At 38.3% G+C, this 19,536-nt stretch overlaps 1 protein-coding gene across 1 annotated transcript in view; it reads left to right on the top strand.

Annotated features, from left to right (window-relative positions):
- Positions 1-19,119, top strand: part of LOC136678055 (parvalbumin-7) — a 49,935-nt gene extending 30,816 nt beyond the window's left edge. Inside the window, exons 2-5 of the mRNA XM_066655849.1 lie at positions 14,485-14,553; positions 15,769-15,901; positions 16,708-16,817; positions 18,496-19,119. Of these exons, the coding sequence (XP_066511946.1) occupies positions 14,493-14,553; positions 15,769-15,901; positions 16,708-16,817; positions 18,496-18,521 (330 nt within the window). The 5' untranslated portion in view covers positions 14,485-14,492 and the 3' untranslated portion in view covers positions 18,522-19,119. The remainder of the gene's footprint in view (positions 1-14,484; positions 14,554-15,768; positions 15,902-16,707; positions 16,818-18,495) is intronic.
- The last annotated feature ends 417 nt before the right edge of the window (positions 19,120-19,536 follow it).

Genomic DNA, 19,536 nt, shown 5'->3' with positions numbered 1-19,536 from the left:
TTGGTAGGTGGATTGGCGACTCAAAAATGTCCGTAGGTGTGAGTGTGAGAGTAAATGTGTGAGAGAGTGTGTTGCTCTGTGAAGGACTGGCGCCCACTCCAGGGTCTGTTCCTGCCTTGCGCCCAATGATTCCAAGTAGGCTCTGGACCCACTGCGACCCTGAACTGGATAAGCACTTACAGATAATGAATGAATGAACATTATCTGTGTCACTAAAGGCCACCACTGTTTGCTCCTGAGGCTCCTGGAATTTTTTTTTTTTTTTTTTCACAATTTACAGCTGGAGATAGTGGATTTCACTGAAAATCCAGTAGGAAATTCACTGATATCAAATAAACATATTTAGATTTTTTGACTGTTTACCGTTAACATCTTTGTGTCTCTATATTCTTACTTTGCTCTGCTTTCAGATAGAATTAATGTTAGCACAGTGTCCTGGAGAAACTACATTTCATTCTCCCTCAACATATCACAGATGAATTTTTGAATCAAAGTAATTTTTTATACATAAATATCACATTAGATAATTTCACAAAGATTAACAATAACATTTAACAAACTATTATTAAAGTATAAGACATATATGAGTCCTATATAAGCAATTAATACTATATCATTTTGACTGGATGTATGAAAATGTAATGAAGACGAGACTGTCTTTTAGTTCATAGTAAATCAGTACTTTAAAATTGTTCATTAATTACAATAAACTCTGAAGTAAAATAATCTTATTAATTAAACATATAAGTATACAATCTCATGAATTGAATCAGATCAGCACAAACGAACTATAAGCGTGAAAACTTCCTAAAACCAATAAGATTCTTTCACTTCAGATCCTATTGTAAAATATATTGGGTTAAATGTAATGTTGGTGGCATGGTGGCACAGCAGGTTAGTGTCGCAGTCACACAGCTCCAGGGACCTGGAGGTTGTGGGTTTGATTCCTGCTCTGGGTGACTGTCTGTGAGGAGTTTGGTGTGTTCTCCCCGTGTCCGTGTGGGTTTCCTCTGGGTGCTCCGGTTTCCTCCCACAGTCCAAAAACACACGTTGGTAGGTGGATTGGTGACACAAAAATGTCCGTAGGTGTGAATGTGTGAGTGTGTGTGTGTCTGTGTGTTGCTCTGTGAAGGACTGGCGCGTACACTGGAGAGTGCAAACATGTATTCCTGCCTTGCGTCCAATGATTCCAGGTAGGCTCTGGACCCACCGTGACCCTGAACTGGATAAGGGTTACAGATAATGAATGAATAAATGTAATGTGTTTCATTAATAATATGTATATATAATAAGCCAAACAGTATACATTTTGCCGAAGCAACAGTTTATTACTTATTTAAATTACTAATATACAGAACAAGTACAATGGAGCTAAGAGTGTCCTCTGTAGCGATATATACCCTTATGTTCTAAAGTACAGCATAAATTGCACATTATAAACAACCTGTAAAGAAGAAAATGTAAACAATATGAATAGCATTTGTATTGTAGGTCATATACCTGCTGAGACACAAAAGCATAACCAACATGGCAGGCCTGCATATAAAGGCTATTAAAAGATAATTACAGGTTTTCTAATCTAAATTGCTGTTTGTTTCTGTGTTTGAGATGTTAACAAAGTGGTTCTATTCAACACCATAATAACAATTCTGATAAGAAAAATTAAGTGTCTCAGGGGACAAAGCATTTCATGTCAAACCTCTTTGCATGACATCTTAACCACCTGTGCTGCTGACACTGGTTTCTGTTTGCCCCAATTCTCCATGACAACCTTTAAACATAGGCTGATGAGCTTTTAACGCCCCTGCATTCCTGCAGATGTTTGAATGTTATAATAAGCAGTAGTGAAAGTAGCGATTGTACACACACACTTCCTTTAAAGAAAATGGGTGATACATTTAAGAGAATCTTCACAAGGATTAAAAGCTCGTTTTATGCTGTGGACTTTACAGCATACAGGCGCTAGGGGGCAGAACTGCAGCAGATGCATGGAGCAATACACTGCATATATATATATCACAATGACAAAACAGGCTGAAGGATCCATGTGCTGAAAGATCAAATTATCTAGCATCCAAGAGTGAACATATGTAAACAGACCATTTTTATGTTCTTAAACTGAGATTAATTACTTTTTGTCTCTTAGGTGGTGGCATAAAGTCACCGTTAGCTCAGTTAAAAATTATGGTTTTTCAAGAGTTGTTTAGCAAAGCAAATGGCTCTATATAAAACTCTGAACATTCAAAGAACCTTTTACACGATTAAAGGGTTCTTTAAATCATAAAAGGCAAAATGTGCTAAAGATGGTTCTGTATAGCACGTTTTAGAGAATGGTTCTATATGGCATCAAAAATGGTTGTTCTATTGTGACGATATGAAGCTGACAATAAAAAGAAACCATTTTTGGTGCCATACAGAACCCTTCTCTAAAACGTGCTATACAGAACCATCATTCTCTATCAGTCTGAAGAAGCTCTTCATGATGACTAGAGAAGCATTTATTCACACAAAAAGGTTCTTCGAGTGTTCAGGGCTCTATATAGAACCATTTCCTTTACTAAAGAGCCATTTTCTTTGCTAAAGAGCCCTTTAAGGCCCATGTTTTTTAAGTGTGTAGGAAAATGGAACGATGTGTTTGGGGGTGAAAAAAATAATGACATTTGTATGTGGATGAAGTTTAACTTGTCTGTAAGTTTTATTCACTGTCTGACTTACCACAGAAACTCATTTGTAGCTCCAGTCACTTTTGGTAATACAGTTAACAGTCTCCTGAGTTTGAAGTCATTTCCATCTTAAACAAAACAGCAAATATAAGTCAATATTACTATGTCACTATGCTACAGGAATAGAGAAATCCTCATTTTGGTTTGTGCATTTTAATGTTTGAAGTTCACTAGCAGTAAAAATGAAAACTCCATATGCCTCATGAGCAGAGAGTGAGAGAGTGAGAGAGAGAGAGAGAGAGAGAGAGAGAGAGAGAGAGAGTCACCTTCACCTTTAGTAACCCAAGTGTTAGCAGTGGGGTGGTATCACCTTAAATGTAAATTTGGAAAGAGTCCTCGTGAACACATTCACCATACTTTTTATTATTCAGAACGAACAGATCAGCAAAATTCTCCTAGCAAGTTATTTTTAAAAATCTCAAGTATCACCAAATCTAGCAACATTTTGTACAAACATAAGCTACTTCACATAGAAGAGAATAGCACAACTTGTGAAAACAGCTGTAAAGCATGACATATCTGCAAATTCTGCAATGTGCACAATAACAATATAACGTCACCTTAAATGATCCTCAGCTCAGTATAAAGCCCATTAATTGGGGGGATACCTTTGGGGGATACCATTGCTTCACAGACACACACACACTTGCTATGGTGTGTATCATTCCAGCTGTTCTAGGCATCACCCGGCAGCCTCTAAAGCATTGGTCTCACACTGTGCCAACCACTGCAAGCCTCTGAATAATGTCCAGCAGCTAAATATAACCCCAGAAGCTTCAGTCTTTCCAGATTAAGATGAGAGACCTAGGGGGTCTCAAACTGGAAGTAAACTGGAAGGTAGAGACACCCAGAGCTAGGATTAATGTCATGTTTATACCTATTGTGCACTATAGCAGGAGTTATACCATATGGCCAAATACATGTTGACACATGGCCATCACACATGCAAGATGTGGACATCCAATCAACCCTCAACAAAGCTGCAAAGCATTTTATTCAAAGGTTAGTAATGAAGTAACATCTTCAGTGTCAAGAAAAATGTTTGTCTAGTTTTCACAAGCCCCCCCACCTCCTTCTCTTTCTCTCTCACTAACTCACTCATATTTGTCGTGTCCTCTAGCTGTCCCTCTCATTTCATCTCCTTATTTATTAGTTGGACATTTGCTCGTGCAGAGATCCCTTTCTGTCTATTTCTGTCTCTCTACTCTTTCTCTCTATTTCTCCTCACCGCTATCCAACACAGCCCTCTGTGTGTATTTGGGTAAAAGTGCTGATGTAGTGTAATGCAATAACGGCAAGAGAAATAGCACTCTGTTAACCACAAAGAACAGAGGGTCAAGGAAAAAGAAAGAGAGAGAGATGGACTGAGACACTATAGGTTTTCCCCAGTGCAAGCAAGCACTGGGCTGTGGAGTAATATGACTGTGTTCTTTACAGAAAGATGAAGCACCATCCAACAGCTTTGGGATGAGCTGGAGGGCCAGGGCCATTCATCTAATATCAGTAACTGACCACAGTAATTGTTTTTGAGCCACTATTGTGCATAAGGATTTTGCACAGCTCTGTATGTGTCCACTTGTCTGTATATGAATGACCATAAATAAAGCTGGAGAATCCTTAGTGATTATCAAACTACCATCATGGTCTCTAGCTGTGACCTGAAAGCACATTAAATAGAGAAGCTGTTACTGTGAAATGGCCCACAGGGATTGGAGGTAATTTAAAAGTGCTCAAAGGTTTATCAAATTTTCTCTCTCTCTCTCTACTCACCTCTAAGATCTGATCTGCTCAGCAGGAGCCAGTGTATGAATCATGGGGAAAAGATTCCTCATCTTCCTTACAATTTTCAGTGCTGACAGATGCCTCAGTCTGGTAATTGTAAGACAGTGGTAAATGACCAGTGCACAAATGTGCGGTTGCTACACTAGCATTTATGTAAAAAGTAGCATTACACTCCAGAATTAATTTTGTATACATTTTATATCAGTGGCATGTTTTCACGACAACTCCCAGCATTCATTCATTCATTCATTATCTGTAACCCTTATCCAGTTCAGGGTCACGGTGGGTCCAGAGCCTACCTGGAATCATTGGGCGCAAGGCGGGAATACACCCTGGAGGGGGTGCCAGTCCTTCACAGGGCACTCCCAGCATGCAATAATTAAAAAATATTTTATACAGGTGCTGGTCATAAAATTAGAATATCATGAAAAAGTTGATTTAGTTCAGTAATTCCATTCAAAAAGTGAAACTTGTATATTATACTCACTCATTACACACAGAGTCATATATTTCAAGTGTTTCAAAGTTTATTTCTTTTAATTTGATGATTATAACTGACAACTAATGAAAACATTAGAATATAATATAATATTAGAATATTACTTAAGGCCAATACAAAAAAAAAGGGTTTTTAGAAACGCTGGCCAACTGAAAAGTATGAACATGAAAAGTATGAGCATGCACAGCACTCAATACTTAGTTGGGGCTCCTTTTGCCTGAATTACCTCAGCAAAGCATCGTGGCATGGAGTCAATCAGTCTGTGGCACTGCTCAGGTGTTATGAGAGCCCAGGATATGGGCCTTCAGCTCTTCTGCATTGTTGGGTCTGGCGTATTGCACATTCCTCTTCACAATACCCCATAGTTTTTATTAAGGTTAGGTGAGTTTGCTGGCCAATTAAGAACAGGAATTCCATGGTCCTTAAACCAGGTACTGGTAGCTTTGGCACTGTGTGCAAGTGCCAAGCCCTGTTGGAAAAATAAATCTGCATCTCCATAAAGTTGGTCAGCAGCAGGAAGCATGAAGTGCTTTAAAACTTCCTGGTAGATGGCTGCTTTGACCTTGGACCTCAGAAAACACAGTGGACCAACACCAGCAGATGACATGGCACCTTAAACCATCACTGACTGTAGAAACTACACTGGACCTCAAGCAACTTGGATTCTGTGCCTCTCCTTCCTTCCTCCAGACTCTGGGACCTTGATTTCCAAAGGAAATGCAAAATTTACTTTCGTCAGAGAACATAACTTTGGACCACTCAGCAGCAGTCCAGTCCTTTGTGGAAATAAGATGCTTCTGACACTGTCTTTTGTTCAAGAGTGGCTTGACACAAGGAATGCGATCAAATCAAATCAAATCAAATTTATTTATATAGCGCTTTTCACAACTGATGTTGTCACAAAGCAGTTTCACAGAATTCCAGTAAGACAAAGATTTGACATGAAATGTAAAAACAAATGTAAAACGCTCAAGTGAGCAAGCCAGGGGCGACAGTGGCAAGGAAAAACTCTCCCAGCTGAGGAAGAAACCTTGGGAGGAACCAAGGCTCACAAGGGGTGACCCATCCGCCTCTGGTCAATCTACTGGTGATGATAGTTAGTAGTCCATGAGAACTTCAGTGTAGGGACACCTTCAAGGCACTTGGTGGTTGCTGGAGCGTGGGCAGCTGGTCTGAAGCGTGCAGGAGGGTCTCGACAGTCATCCATCAGTGTCCAGACAGACAGGTGGGCAGTTGTTTACTCGGAAAGATGTAAAGGGATGGAATTAGTTTTGAACTGTTTTGTGTTTGTAAAGTAGAAAATATGAAAATTTCCAGAGTGTGGCTAATGACTCTGACTATGACAGCTTTAACTAAAAGGAGAGAACCAGGAGGACACACAGACACGGGAGCATCCTGAAACACTGGCATCCCTCCACTCCACCGTCAACAAACCTGAGTGATCGCGAGAAGCGGCGGGACGACAGCACCAGCGTCTCAGTTTACTATAATTCCCTGTGTCCATGGACCCCCCCGGATCTGCCGCCTTTATCTATGGGGGAGTATTAGCTACCAAAAGATAAACTAAACAAATGTGTTTTTAGCCTAGATTTGAAGATTGCGACTGTGTCTGAGTCCCGAACATTTTCTGGAAGATCATTCCAGAGTTGAGGGGCTTTATAAGAAAAGGCTCTTCCCCCAGCTGAGGCCTTCTGAATTCTGGGAACAATTAAAAATCCAGTATTCTGTGATCTGAGTGAACGTGGAGGCTCATAATAGGAAATTGTATCTTGAAGATATTCAGGAGCAAGCCCATGTAGAGCTTTATATGTTAATAACAAAATTTTGTAGTCAATGCGGAATTTAACAGGCAGCCAATGAAGTGATGATAAAACTGGGCTGATATGTTAAAATTTTCTAGTTTTAGTGAGGACCCTAGCTGCAGCATTTTGAACTATGCTGAAACCCATGTCTTGCATACGTCTGTGCGTGGTGGTTTTTGAAGCACTGACTCCAGCTGCAGTCCAGTCTTTGTGAATCTCCCCCACATTTTTTTAATGGGTTTTGTTTCACAATCCTCTCCAGGGTGTGGTTATCCCTATTGCTTGTACACTTTTTGTACCACATTTTTTCCTTCCTTTCACCTCTCTGTTAATGTGCTTGGACACAGAGCTCTGTAAACAGCGAGCCTCTGTAGCAATGACCTTTTGTGCCTTGCCCTGCTTGTGTAAGGTGTCAATGGTCGTCTTTTGGACAACTGTCAAGTCAGGAGTCTTCCCCATGATGGTGTAGCTTACAGAACTAGACAATTAGACAGACAGAGAGACAATTTAAAGGCATTTGCAGGTTTTGAGATAATTAGCTGATTAGAGAGAGGCAAAGGGTGTCTTCAATATTGAACCTTTTCACAATATTCTAATTTTCTAAGATACTGAATTTGGGGTTTTCATTATTTGTCAGTTATAATCATCAAATTAAAAGCAATAAACACTTGAAATATATCAGTCTGTGTGTAATGAATGAGTATAATATACAAGTTTCACTTTTTGAATGAAATTACTGAAATAAATCAACTTTTTCATTATATTCTAATTTTATGACCAGCACCTGTATACTTGTCCTGGTGTGACTGACTGAGTATGTGAATGAATGTCCATATGTGTGTGAGTGAATGCATGTGTGCCCAGATATGGATTGGCGCTTTATCATGGGTGAAACCATAGTGCCCGAAGCAGTCCTCCAGGTGGACGGTCGTTCCTGGTTGAAAGTACACTGTGCGCGTTTGACTGCTGCTTCTCGCCAATGTGTGTGTGGATTGTATATTGAGTGTTGATTGTAAAGCGTCCTTATATATAGAAAGGCACTATATATAAGTGTAACTTTAATAAATAAAATAAATAAAATAAAAATACATCTATGATCCTAGTTAGCATCAATGTTTCACTGTTAACTTCTTTGTTAATGAGTGAAATCTGTATAATGAGTGAAAGCTACAGTGCAGCACAGTACTGAAGAGCAGTAGAACTGTAATGCACATTTGCCTTTTAAAACTGTAATACATGAAAAACTGTAAAACTACAGGTATATAAGATCACTCACTCACACACATACACACACACACACACACACACAGCTCAGACAGTAATAGGTATAAATTTGGCTTTTGGTCTTTGCTGGCACTCGGAAGAAGTAGAGTGATGCTGTATATTTACTTCACTAAAAATGAGTAGAGGAGGATAGAAGAATGAAAATGAGAGAGAGGCGCTCAACTGCACTATTAGCTTTTACACACTTATCCACATATTAAAGCTGCCCAGCACACTTCACAGAATACTCAAAAATGCCAATAGTATCATGAATCAACATCATTTTTCATCACATAACTCATAACTTAAGTTTAGAGGAGATGAAAGGGAACAAATTAAGCCAAGATCGAGATTATTAGGAGGCTAGAAGTGGCTAAAGTGGCACATTTTGTCAGTACACAGTGTCCCTACACTTTTTAAAAAAATGCGCAAGGTCATTTTATGGTCTCAGTGTTATGATCTCCAAAAGATGGTGTTATTTTTTCAGTAGTTTCCCCATCAAGGCATTCAAGTATTAGGATCCACATAGACAGCAATGTCCAGGAGCTACCCATGCTTACCTTGGAGGTCTCCCATCCAAGGACAGGCCAGGCACAAACATCACAGACCTGTCTACATCCAGGAGATTTGGATATGCCATTGGCTAAGTATCTCACAAATAAGTTCAGAAGAAAAGTTAACCACTATTACATGTAACCACAAAAAGGCATATTGAAATCTGTGTTAAATATAATTGGATAGGGATTCTCTCTCTCTCTCTCTCCCTCTCTCTTATATATATATATATATATATATATATATATACACACACACACACATATACACTCATGAGTTTTCTCAGTATGACTTTAGGGTGTTCTCAGGCTGTCAACAGGAGTCTTAATTAGCTTAATGACAGAGTGAGAGAGAGAGCAGGAGAGATGTGATATAGTGTTAGGGTCACCCTCCCACTGCATATATCAACACCTACAGTTTAGCATCCGATTCACATTTCCACCAAAGAAACATTGACGCAACTTAGCTGGAGTTCTCAGCTAGCAAACCAGCCGTCAGAAGACAGAACACGGTTCATATTCTGGACTGTGTGCCAATCAAATTCAAATTCCAAAGAAAGCATTTGTAGTACAAAAAGACTTTTAACTTTCCAAGAATTTTAACCAAGCATTCTGTGCCACATTACACAATAGTCCCTTTGGCCACAAAATATCCACCTAGTGACAAAACCACTCCACAATTAAACTCATTCCCTACTAAGTCAGATTTGTTCTAAATGAAAAGGGGGGCTGCGCTCAGATGGGTTTCTCTCAGTCATTTGACATTTGAGTTAACGCAGTTTTGGTTAGCCTAAGCAAAAAACATTTCAGATACTTTAACATAAGGTGGTAGGCTTGCTATTTAGATGGTAGCACTGAATACTAAATATAACCCCAACACAGAGATTTACTATATTAAAAATTGTGGAGGGAACTCAGTAGGTAAACAGAGGGTGAATTTTTTGATGAGCTAATGAGCTAACACTACAAAGACAAGAATGGTAAGAATACACAGTGTTCATTTGCCTCAGTGGACAATGTATTATGAAGTTAGCTAAAAATATATATTTTACTGTAAACTAGAGAATGAAATACAGGATAATAAAAATATATATTCTAACTAGCATCAGGAAATTTCAGGAGTTCTTGTCTCTGATATTGTAGTGTAAACAAATAGTGCCAGGTTCCAATAAATTAGAATCAATCTGCAAGCGTGTTAGTCTTGAGAATTTCCAGAGTGCATTTTTCCAAACAGATTTTCTCCAGCTCACAATGCACATACGCTAATGCCTTTGCTATAATATCTATCCTTAATATTTTACAGTCCTTTTCAAGTTAGAATATGAAATAAAATTATGGGACATCCCACCTAAGTTTGAATGGATGTAAGGGTTGCCTTAACGAGTTCCACGCTACAGATTTATACACAGTCTCCCAGCTACTGGACATTTAGATCTGTGGACAGTGACCAAGACAGCCCATCAAGACCACGCCCAGGGGAGGCCTGCTTCCTCTCAGTCCCTCTTTCAGTACCTAATTTGGGACAGAATCAGCTGGTGTTGGGATGGAGCAAGGGTGAAGGAGGTCTTACTTGGTAGGAAAAACAGTACTGCTGTCAAAAGCTGTAAAGAGGAAGAGTGGGAGCATGAAAAAAACATATATTATCCCATTCCCTCCTAGTCAATGCTGGTCCCTCCTATGTCAATTTCTGACTTAACTTATCAAAACTGAGATTTTATAGGTAATTAACTTGCCATTCATTTCCTGAAAATTGATCTAATATATCAAAAAATATCTTATTGTCTTATGAGATTGATTACATTTCCCAAAATAATAGCTTCTTTCCATAAATTATTGACCTAGCATTCCAAAGTAGAGAGAAAGAGAGAGGGCAAGATAGAAAGAGAGCCAGAGACATAAAGCAGTGGTTGATTATTAATAGTGGTATTAGTTAGTGACTCTGAGAAATTGATCCTCTGCCTTGCACCATTCCTCTGTGTCCTCTGTTATGAGCGAGTCTCTCCTGAAATAGACCACAGAGCTGACCAGTGTATAAAAGCCTGGACGCTTGACCAACCTCTCCTACCTCTGTCTCCCTCTCTTCCTCTCTCACACTCCCTTCATCTTCCTCTCTTTCTCCCTCTTTCTTGGAGTCTTTCTTCATCCTACCTCTTCCCCTCTCTCTCACAGGTAAGTCTTGACTAATACGGAAGATGCTTTAAGGGAAACTCCACCAACTTTTCAAAACTGCTCCAAAATTAAAGGTTTAGGATGCAAACAATGTGATTGAGAGTCTGTTTGTTTTGGTGTGAAATGCTCCATTCTGGAGAGTCAGGATTGGACTGGAACCAGATGTTTGGAATGTGTAATATCTCTAAACACAAAGCCATTAAATGTAGATGGTTACATATACCATGCCAATAAGTCTTATCTAATGATTGTGTTACAACATTTTGGAGGATTTTTGCCTGTTTTTAAAAATCTAGTGGTGGAATTGATATTAACTGAGGGTTCTTCACTTCTGATAGCATTCAGGAAGTCGGGTACTGATGGTGGGTGATTAGTTTCATCTCTCCATCACTCTAGATAACATAGTTCCACTAATGCCCAGCCCAGGGGGTGGAGGGCTTTATACCCTTCTAGCCAACATTTGGCAAAATTGTGCAGTATGCAAGCTGCGTGCACAGAAAGGTTTGTGTCAGCCATAAGGGTTATCTATAAAATGTTTGGGCACATATGGTATAATAATAAAGGGGGATTGTATTTTGCAAAGTACTAAAAATGGGTCTAATGGTTTTGGGGTTATTACAGAGATGTATAATCACATTCCCCATCTGCCAGATAAAATGCTTGGAATTTTCAGGATACCCAGAATGTCCCAAGTTAGCAAGTTAGAAAAAAAATGATAGCCCTGAATTGTAATAAATAATATAGTTATTAAAATTAATAACTGAACCACAATTTAGGTTGGATGTCTGGGAAATTCCTAACATTTCTAGATGTTTGATTTAAAATTTTAAGGAACCACACCCAGGTGGACAACTGATCATGCAAAATCTCCTGAAATTAGGGGTATTAATAAGCAGTTTGTCCATCTTGATGCAAAACCGGGCTTTGGAACATTATTGTGAGTTTTTGATGGCCACCACAATGCTAATCTTGACCACTCCATCTAAGAAATGATCATTTATCCCTAAGGAATTAGATGGAGTTCCTTCGCTCCAGAGAAAACCCCACATTTCTAGCACATTTCCACATTTACTCAGCCCAGTGCTGAGCTCCTCTAGCTCACACTTGCCATTGGGCATTGCGCTAATGTGCAGCTGTTCCATAGTGTTCCATTGTACTGGATTAAATTGTGGTTGAATATATGACCCATTAGTAATGAAGGTCTAGACATTTCCTGGTGGAATTTACACATTCTGAGGTTTATTTTTTTTTAAAACGTCATGCCACACTTTATCAAATTCTTTTTGACAACACATGCACAGCTGCAAAAATACATGGACTGTGACCCGTGTAATTGTCAACACCTCCAGCTGAGAGAAACCAATCATTTAAATGATACGACTCCTTTCACCACAGAATGCAGTTTGGCGTTTTGATTGAGTCCCACTACTGCGTGTTACTGGAACATGATACTCACTTCAAAAAGACCAAGAGACTGACTGCAGATTGTGTTCTCCACTCCCACCATGAGGGAGAAATACTGCATTTAGATGAAGTGATTACTAACCGGAAAAAAAAATAAAGTGAATAAAGTATATAAAGTGATTCAGATTTGAAAAGAAAGATTTACTGTGTACAGAGTAATTAAGGTTTGAATCAGCAGACTCTTTATACACACTGAAAAGTGTATAACTCAAGTACAAGGCAGAGTATATTACATTTCAAAAAATGAACAAACATCTAGGCATAAAGTTGGCACGAACTACGGAAAGACAACATATGCTGGAGGTTATAGCACATTACATCTTTACATCTTACACGTGAGTTCAGCATAGAGCTTGGTGCACAGTACATTCATGTTTTGCTTTTAGGGACTTTCTGGAATTACTTTTGGAATGTTTTTGCAATAGGCCTTTTAATGTTCTTATGTGACACATTACTTACAGATGCTTTAAACAAAGAAGCTTTAAAACATTACTAAATAACATCAAACGTACGTATCATGTAAGAATGTTTTACTACACTGTATTTTTGCAGTTATTGAGCACAATCAAAATGATTATAAAAAGTCTTTTCAGGTTTGCAAGTTAATTAATATGTGGTTTAAAAAAATATATTGAGTTTAATATATTTCTTGTATATTTAAAAAGTGATTCAGATTTGAAAAAATAAAAATTCTTCCTTGTGTGATGAATAAACAATGTTCATGCACTGTGTACACTACATATGTACTATGGTATCAAATTAAGCTGGCAAGAGTGTTAGGAATGTGTGTGTGTGTGTGTGTGTGTGTGTGTGTTTGTGCAGTAGAGAGTTCTCTGAAGAATATGTCTGCACCCTTGAGAAACTCTAGATGGCTGTAATCTTAGTGGTGCATATGTGTGAGATCACTGCCTATAAAACGAAGTGACATTTCAAGTACTGGTGCAAACATTTTGATACTCTCCCAGGGATCTTGGTGCTTGATCTCAACAAACATTTCAAAAAGAAACCTACACAACCATTAAAACCCCTCCAAATCCCCCCTAAACCTTCGCCCTCCCCCAACTGTCAGCCTGGACATCTATAGTTACATCTATAGTCTATAGTCTGCAGTTAAATCTATAGGTGTGTAAACACCTGAGGTTTTCAGTGGAGTCTAATAAGCACAAGCTTCTCTCTTTCTCACATACTTTGTCTTTCTCAGTTCCTGTGAATAAATGATCTCATTTGGTGAGTTCTCTCTGAGATGATATGGATAGATCAGGTATCTAGCCCTCGACAGTGACTGACCAGTCTTAAACATGCGTTTCATAAAAATTAGCAATAGACAGCTGGGCTTAACAATGCCAATCGTAGCATAAACTCCATGAAAAAAAAAAAAATAAAAATAAAAAATAAAATAAAACAAAAAAAACATTTCTCTGTGAAAAGTTTAAAAGATGTCAGTTCTAATATGTGAATTAAAAATAAAAATAGTAATACTTAATATGTATGTGTAAGTGTGTGTGTGTATTTATTATACTTTTGGTTGAACACACACATAGATTTTTTTCAGGTATCCCGGTGTAACAACAAATTTTAAACCTGTGTGTATATGTGTATTTCAGTTCCTGTTCCTTCATCTGATAGGGTCCTACACCACAGCCATTTTTAGAGCAAACACCCGGTGCTCCTATAGGTTTATAAACAGACCCTGTTATGTGTTAATAATGAGGTGGTGACTGTGGTTTTTCTTGGCAGTAGATTATGTTCTTACAGGCGTAATCCAGCTATAAAACCACAGTTTGACGCGATTCTGATCTGACGGTTCCGCACAACATTAACTGCAAATCCGCTGTGACGTTTGTCCAAATGAGCGTGGTTAAATGATTATGAAGCAAAGCATATGTGCTGCTTTAGTGTGACCCTTGTGAATAGTTTTTAGCATGCTAATTTTTATTTATATGCAATGTATAGTCCTGTAGCATGAATGGAATATTTGAATATTTTGATGTTGTGCATTGGTTGTAGGTGTGTTTTGTTGTTTGCACAATGCTAATTACTGTAGATGAAAAAAAAAGTTTCCATTATTTTTAGCTACATTAACCTTGGTAGTTTTAAAAATATAAATGTTGCTACAAATGTAGCCTTATGATAGAACTTCCTCTGTTAAATGGTACTCATAACTTATCCCAATCCAAACTTCACTTCAACATGAAAAATATTTAGTTCTGTGTTTTTTTTCTTCCCAGCTGCCAAGATGGCGATGCAAGAGTTACTGAAAGCTGAGGACATCAAGAAGGCTCTGGATGCATTCCAAGGTTTCCTCTTAATAAATATTTTAAAAAGTACTTTATGACTATGTTTAAAGAGCGAGTCAATTACAAATATTTTTTGTAGTTGCGAGTTTAAAGAGCGAGTCAAATACAATATTCTGTAAATAATATTTATTAGCTAATAATTACTCACATTTGTTAAAATGGACAAAATAACACGTATCCCAGTTTAAGAGACCAATATAACCAGAAGTCCAGAGGAATATTACTGCCCTCTCTCTTTGGGAGAGTAAAATGGCCCTCCTTCTCCCCATCAACATGATGATATAACATGGGTGTCTGTTAGATGACATACCATAACTGGGCAGTTGGTGTTCTCGTTGAAGCATGTTGTAACTGAAGGGTCATATAGGCTGCATTCACATAACCAGGCTCCATGGACTCAAGGTAAGACTGGGTATTTTTGCTCTTGGGCTCCCCCTACTGTTGCAGACTATAATCCCCCAAGTGTTATGTAGTGCAGTTTCTGCAGTGCTACCCAGAGTAGCAATGACAGAGGCGCTGTTCTCCCTGTTACAGGTCAGTGAAACACTGGAATGATTCTGAAGCTGTAATTTTAAGGCAATAACATTAACTAGTTCAGGGGCTGTGTGGTCATTTCAAATCTGATCAAGGCAGCCATCGGCAGTGACATGCAGAGTGTGTCTGAAATGGCACAGTGCTGCCTACATAGATGATGCACTTCACAGATGATGAACATACAGTTTCTGCACCAAAGTAACGCACTGAATGTCAGAAAAGAAGCCGTGCTTCTGATAGTTTAATATCAATGGATTTGTGTTAGAAATAATGTGCAGGTATTGGGTGTAGAACCTGTTATTTTAGGACCTACATTGTGCAATACACAGGGCTTAGGGACCCACTTTGGACAGAGCTGCATAAACCAGTCAATGTGTGAATGCCTATAGGGGACAGAATTGTTCACATTACATACAATTACAGGTCAGTTACAATTGTGAAAATCAAGGTATATATTAAAAAAAACACTTCATGTGAATGTAGCAATGTAGCCTTAGTATCAGAACTGATCGCTGATTACAATATGCATTTAAGGACTTGAAGATTTAATATATGCAGGGTCTTAACAGAAAAAAAATAAACAGTTATGGAAATGACAGTACTGATTCCAAATCAGTATTATTGCTTTAATCTGTGTGCGTGTGTGTGTGTGTGTGTGTGTGTGTGTGTGTGTGTGTATAGCTGCTGATTCATTTGACCATAAGAAGTTCTTTGAGATAGTGGGCTTGAAGGCCATGTCTGCAGATAATGTTAAAAAGGTCTTTAAAGTCCTGGACGTGGACGCCAGCGGCTTCATCGAGGAAGAGGAGCTCAAGTGAGACACACATACACCCACACCCACACATTCTCACACTGTGCAGGTGTCTGGATTGTATCTTGCTGCACTGACGGTTGGCTAATTTTTTGAGCTGCTGTCTCATTCCTCCTTCTTTATTATGTTACTGCCTCTTGGCAGCTACTCCACACACACATACTTGAGCAAAATCAAAGGAGAAAAGGGAGCGGGTGTTTATCCCACATTATTCTTCATCACAGCTTTCAGACTCTGACCACGGCAAGGGGTTGCCAGATTGGTAAAAAAGATCTGACAGTTACCAACCAACCAACCAACCAATAAATAAATAATCACACAGAGTCAAATGGTCATCAAAAGTTTGGGGACCCCATTTTCCTCCTTGAAATTTTATATTGCATGACCTCTAATATTATCAGAATTTGCATATGCTTATAAATTTACACACATTTATAGAAATCCAAATGAAGAGAGTAATTTGCAAAATGCTATATATTATTTTGTCATAATAGATATGAAAAGAATTAACAATGCTCCCAAGGGCCACAACTGCTTGAGCTAACTAAAATCTCTCTTTGGGTGGACAGAATTGCCCTAAACCTCTTCCATTTCTCCAGCCATTACTACCCAATGCAGGTATCCATTAACATAAAAACATATATGAAGAGAGTGTTTTCCCCAAACGTGCTGAGCTCCAATGACTGCCCTCACCCAACCAGGTTGATAGCAACATGTGATTTGGGGAGTCCTAGAAAACAGGTGGAACTGGCAATTAATAAAATGGCCAAAAACAGGGATAACCCAAAATGCTTTCCTGTGTTTGCCAGGTTTGTGCTGAAAGGGTTTTCCAAAGAAGGCAGGGATCTGACTGATAAGGAAACCAAAGCATTCTTGTCTGCTGCCGACAAGGATGGTGATGGAAAGATCGGCATAGATGGTGAGAGACATGGACACAGACACAGAAACAAACACACAAATAAGTAGGCAGAGACTGTTCTTTAATGTTGTTGGTATAACTGAAGTTTAGTTCATAGATTTTGTGTGGTTATTTTGGTGTAAATATATACAGTTTGTATGGTGTATGTAGTAATCCACCGTCCTTGTACATCTCACCCTTCTTTGTTTCTATGTGCTTTTAAATTATTCTCAATAAAAATTCACATTGTAATTAATGAATTATAAATTTAAAAATGGTACATTTATGTTAAATTAATAACTGACAAAGAAGTTGGCAGTTTTTTGTGCAGTTAATTTTCAAACCATGTTATTCATAGCTACAGACGACTTTAGCCTGCTGTATGCAGTGCCCCAAAGCCTAGCATTGCCATTAACGTTATTATGATGGACTCATTTAATTAGCGAAATTAACTTTAAATAACTTACACGTTTCTTGAAAAATAGCTCCTTATGTACACCTTCTTCTTTTTTGCTGCCTTCCTCACTCGCTTGTTGCACCTGAGTCTTGCACAGTAAGTCTTGCATATGACTGGAAAAGTTTTACTTCATTTAAAGAGACAGACATAACAGAGTGGACAGTAACTTGAGGAACATTGGAAAAACCCTTATAATCTTTGATCAATAAAAACTTAATGAGGAAGAAATATATAGTTTAAAGAGGACTTAAGCAAAACAATATTAAAAATACTGAAAGATTTTAATGATTATACCTTATATTTCCATCACAAAACCACCAGGGACCTGGGAAAACCCCTATTGTCTGATGAATAAAAACCGTGTAAAATGTTTTTAAATTATTTTATATTTTTTACAATAAATACAGTGATCAGTACTGGGGACGCAAAAGGCACCGGAAAACGGGAATGACGTGGATATTCTTTTCTTTATTAAGGCTGTTTGTATCGTCATTACCAGTAAAACAAATGACACTAAGGCGATGTTCACGATTTTCATCAAAAAACACTTTATAAATTTCTGAGGATATTTTCTCACCATCTGCTGTTCACCAGTCTGTTTGCACATCTGAAACTGGTCTAATGTGTTTATGATGCCCAAGTGTCAGTAAATGGGTAAAAATACAAATGGTCTCAGTCAGGCTAGGCTAGGCTTTTCTCTCTCTGCTCACAGCAGAGAAACAGCATATGGAGGTTTTGAAGACAAATAATAGACCTCCAAACTAGAAAAGCACAAAACGAGATGAGGATATTGCTCTATTCCTGCCCCATAGGTGGGTAATACTGAGTTATTTTTGCTGTAGAGGGAACTGACTCTACATTCGGGAACATTAACAGCATGAAAGTACACATGTACCAAAAGTACTACAAAACTGAATAACTTGAGTCACAGATGAGTTTCTGTGGTCATTTAAACAGTGAATAAAAACATTCAAACAAGTTCAACTTCACCACATACAAAAACAGTCGTTTTTTCCCCCTCAAACATACATTCCACCTTAGAAGATGAAGAGCTTCTGAACATAAACAAATGACAGCCTTTCCTCACAATTGTAGACATTGTCTTTAATGTGTTTATAACGCTGATAGATGCCATGCTGAACTTACTTCCCCTTAACAACAAAAACTGCACCAACTTTGGCATTACTATGTCTCTATTTATTCAGGTTTTTCTAACTCTGTGATTATGTCTTTTTCTCTTAGAGTTCGAAGCTATCGTCCATGAGTAAAAAGGAACAAACCTGGCAACCTGACACTTCTCCTCTCTCCTCTGTACACACCTGCAGACTGATACAGTGCTGCATGCCTCTCCACACACTCCCAAGCTCCCCCTCCTCTCAAAACCCACCCCTCACACATAAGCCACGGGCATCAGCACCTCTATTTATTTACTTTTTTTTAATACAAACTCTTTGCACCCGACCAGTTTTATCTGAGCAGCTGACTCATGTCTCAGACATGACCCAAGATGGACCCACATCAAAATACAAATTATAATATATTGTGTTGTCAGTGTATTCCAACATGTAAAAATAATACACTGTTAAGTTGTCAATATATTATTTTTTGGTATTAGATTATCCTTAACTAATCTGAATACATCCAACCTTCTCTCCTTTGTCAGTCACTCTATTTCACACTCTCTCTCTCTCTCTCTCTCTCTCTCTCTCTCTCTCTCTCTCTCCCTTTCATAACACATCCCACCTTCTCCTTTCATTCTTCTTCCTCCTTCTCTTGCTCCAGATAGAGCTGGCAATGCAAAAAACAGATGAAAAGTATGAAGTTGAGCTGTGAAACAATGAGAGAAAATAAAGAGAGAAATAAAGTGAAGTCATGCCTTGAGTACAAAGCCTGCCGCATTTATTTATTTAACTTCTGTGTCCACTCACTGGTCAATTTATTTGAAACAAATACGTTATTTGTTAACACACTGGGCACTTTATTGGATAGACCTACCTACTATTTGTACTCGTTGGCCACTTTATTAGAAATACGTGGCACCTTTGTCCATGTACTGGCCATTTTGTTCAAAACCTCTACTATCTCCTGCCAGCCATTGGTCACTTTATTGGAAGCAGTTACTTCCACACAATTCAAAACCAAGAGGCAGTTTCTTATAAAGTGCCATGGCAGTGTATTTTTAAGCTTTAATCAGAAACATCAGGATAAAGGTAAATTTCATTTATTATTGTTTTCTGTGTTTTTGAGTCAGACACAAAAGCAATGTATATATTGTATACGAAT

The sequence above is a fragment of the Hoplias malabaricus genome, chromosome Y (genome assembly GCF_029633855.1).
Source record: "Hoplias malabaricus isolate fHopMal1 chromosome Y, fHopMal1.hap1, whole genome shotgun sequence".
Taxonomy (NCBI): Eukaryota; Metazoa; Chordata; class Actinopteri; order Characiformes; family Erythrinidae; genus Hoplias; species Hoplias malabaricus.
This window is presented reverse-complemented; position numbering and strand designations above follow the sequence as displayed.